The following is a 2,500-nucleotide window of genomic DNA, read 5'->3' as shown; positions in this document are numbered from 1 at the left end:
GTTCTTGATATTGACGCTAAGAAAGTTTACCTCTGCGTGAAGAGCTATGCGGGGTGGGGGTAGGAGGTGGGAGGGTGCGGGGGATGTGGGGGGAGGGGGGGGGAGGACTTTGAGCGAAGAAAGTCTTTTCCTTTTAGTCACATTACAAACGTTGATGTGTTGAACATCATATCTGGATTTCCGCGTTTTCTTTGGGTTTTTTTTGCATTATTTTTTTAAAGACATTTTACAGTTATCTCGGTGAAGGCTTAAAGCAAGCTAACCATCTTGGACTGAATGGAGGGGGAAAAGCAGTGCACACGGGACCCCGGTTTATCCTATCATCTGAATGACCAGATTGTCAGTTTGATTTTCCAGTCAAACGTGGGAGAAAGGGCGAGAGCGGGATTCGAACCCACACCCTCACGAACACTGTATTGGCAGATAAACGTCTTAACCATTCTGCCCTCTTCCTCAGTCCAATGGATTTCAGCAACGCAGACAGACTCACAGCCCACTGAGCTGAATAGGTTGGAGGCCCCACAAAGAACAAAAACACCACCACCAAAAACAGTGTCAATGTGTGTGTGTGTGTGTGTGTGTGTGTGTGTGTGTGTGTGTGTGTGTGTGTGATCATCGTTTTCTCTCTCAGGTAAGTCTTCGTCGCAGTTAACATTTTACAGCAGAGTAACCACACTCTCTCTGTCTCCGTCTCTTGTCCAGTTGTTCGTATACATTAAATCCAAAGTAATTTTCAACTACAACGGAATTGCCAGCTCAATTAGAGAGACTCGGAGATAGAGGGTGAGAGGCGTTCGCCAGAAACAAACGCCTTCCCGCGGCAGGCAGTGGCCTACCCCAAGATGGCGGCCAGCCGGCGCGCGGCCGGCCTCCCTTCTTCCCCACCTTACCACCCGGTCCATGCTCGCCCCCCGGACATGAGACATACGTCCCTTTTTGTAGCTCTCTCATACGCCTATGGGACGTCTCTCACGTCTCTCTCTCTCACGCCTCTCTCTCTCTCTCACGCCTCTATCTCTCACGTCTCTCTCTCTCTCTCACGCCTCTATCTCTCTCACGCCTCTCTCTCTCTCTCTCACGCCTCTATCTCTCACGCCTCTCTCTCTCTCTCACGTCTTTATCTCTCTCACGCCTCTCTCTCTCACGCCTATCTCTCTCACGTCTTTATCTCTCTCTCTCACGCCTCTCTCTCTCTCACGCTATCTCTCACGCCTCTCTCTCTCTCTCACGCCTATCTCTCTCACGCCTCTATCTCTCTCACGCCTCTCTCTCTCACGTCTTTATCTCTCACGCCTCTATCTCTCACGTCTCTCTCTCTCTCACGTCTTTATCTCTCACGCCTCTATCTCTCACGTCTCTCTCTCTCTCTCGCGTCTCTATCTCTCACGTCTCTATCTCTCACGCCTCTATCTCTCACGTCTCACGCCTCTATCTCTCACGCCTCTATCTCTCACGTCTCACGCCTCTATCTCTCACGTCTCTATCTCTCAGGTCTCTATCTCTCACGTCTCTATATCTCTCACGCCTCTATCTCTCACGTCTCACGCCTCTATCTCTCACGTCTCTATCTCTCACGCCTCTCTCTCTCTCTCACGCCTCTCTCTCTCTCACGTCTCTATCAGCAATTCAGCTGGCTGGGAGGAGTGCAGGCTGACTCACCTCCCCCACCACTGCTTCCCCACCAAGGGCTGGCCAGCCAACATGTCCGCCACTCTCCCCAGGTCCACCAAGCTGTCGTCGTCCGTCTTCATCACGTGGTCGGCCGCGAACTCCTGCGAGAACCTGTGAGATTTGGAGAAAGAAAGGTTAAAAACCGTGGCACAGTTCTCTCCATAGTTACTTTTTTTATATTGTAAGATAGTGTTGTTGTAAAAGACACATTCCATATACATCGCACGAATGTTCACAAACGAATGTTGCGCGCGCGCGCACACACACACACACACACGTGCGCGCGCGCACACACAACACACACACGCACACACATACACTTGTACGTGCATACGCACATACAGATATCGACACACATGCAAGCGCGTGCGCATAAATCGAAACACATGTTCATATCACACAACACCACACAAACACGTGCCCACATATGAACGAGACACACACACACACACACACACACACACACACACACACAGAGAGACAGAGAGAGAGAGAGAGAGAGAGAGAGAGAGAGAGAGAGACAGAGAGAGACAGAGAGAGAGAATGAATGAATGAATGAATCTTTATTTTCCAACGGTGAAGACAGTACTTTAGACGACTTACACGTCTGCCGTTGTTCTAAGAGACACACAAACACATACGCATATAAATGTTGTTATACTTAATACATGTATAATGTTCAAGTATAACACAGCGTCAAACTGAGAGACACAACATCGCTCACATCTGTACGAAACGGAAGCGAGTAACACACACACACACACACACACACACACGCACACACACACACACACGCACACACACCAAGGGAAAAACAACGACAACAAAA

At 49.6% G+C, this 2,500-nt stretch overlaps 1 protein-coding gene across 1 annotated transcript in view; it reads right to left on the bottom strand.

Annotated features, from left to right (window-relative positions):
- Positions 1-2,500, bottom strand: part of LOC143296237 (UDP-GalNAc:beta-1,3-N-acetylgalactosaminyltransferase 2-like) — a 255,139-nt gene that overhangs the window by 64,213 nt on the left and 188,426 nt on the right. Inside the window, exon 9 of the mRNA XM_076608070.1 lies at positions 1,660-1,782. Within this exon, the coding sequence (XP_076464185.1) occupies positions 1,660-1,782 (123 nt within the window). The remainder of the gene's footprint in view (positions 1-1,659; positions 1,783-2,500) is intronic.

Source organism: Babylonia areolata, chromosome 21, assembly GCF_041734735.1.
Source record: "Babylonia areolata isolate BAREFJ2019XMU chromosome 21, ASM4173473v1, whole genome shotgun sequence".
Classification (NCBI taxonomy): domain Eukaryota; kingdom Metazoa; phylum Mollusca; class Gastropoda; order Neogastropoda; family Buccinidae; genus Babylonia; species Babylonia areolata.
This window is presented reverse-complemented; position numbering and strand designations above follow the sequence as displayed.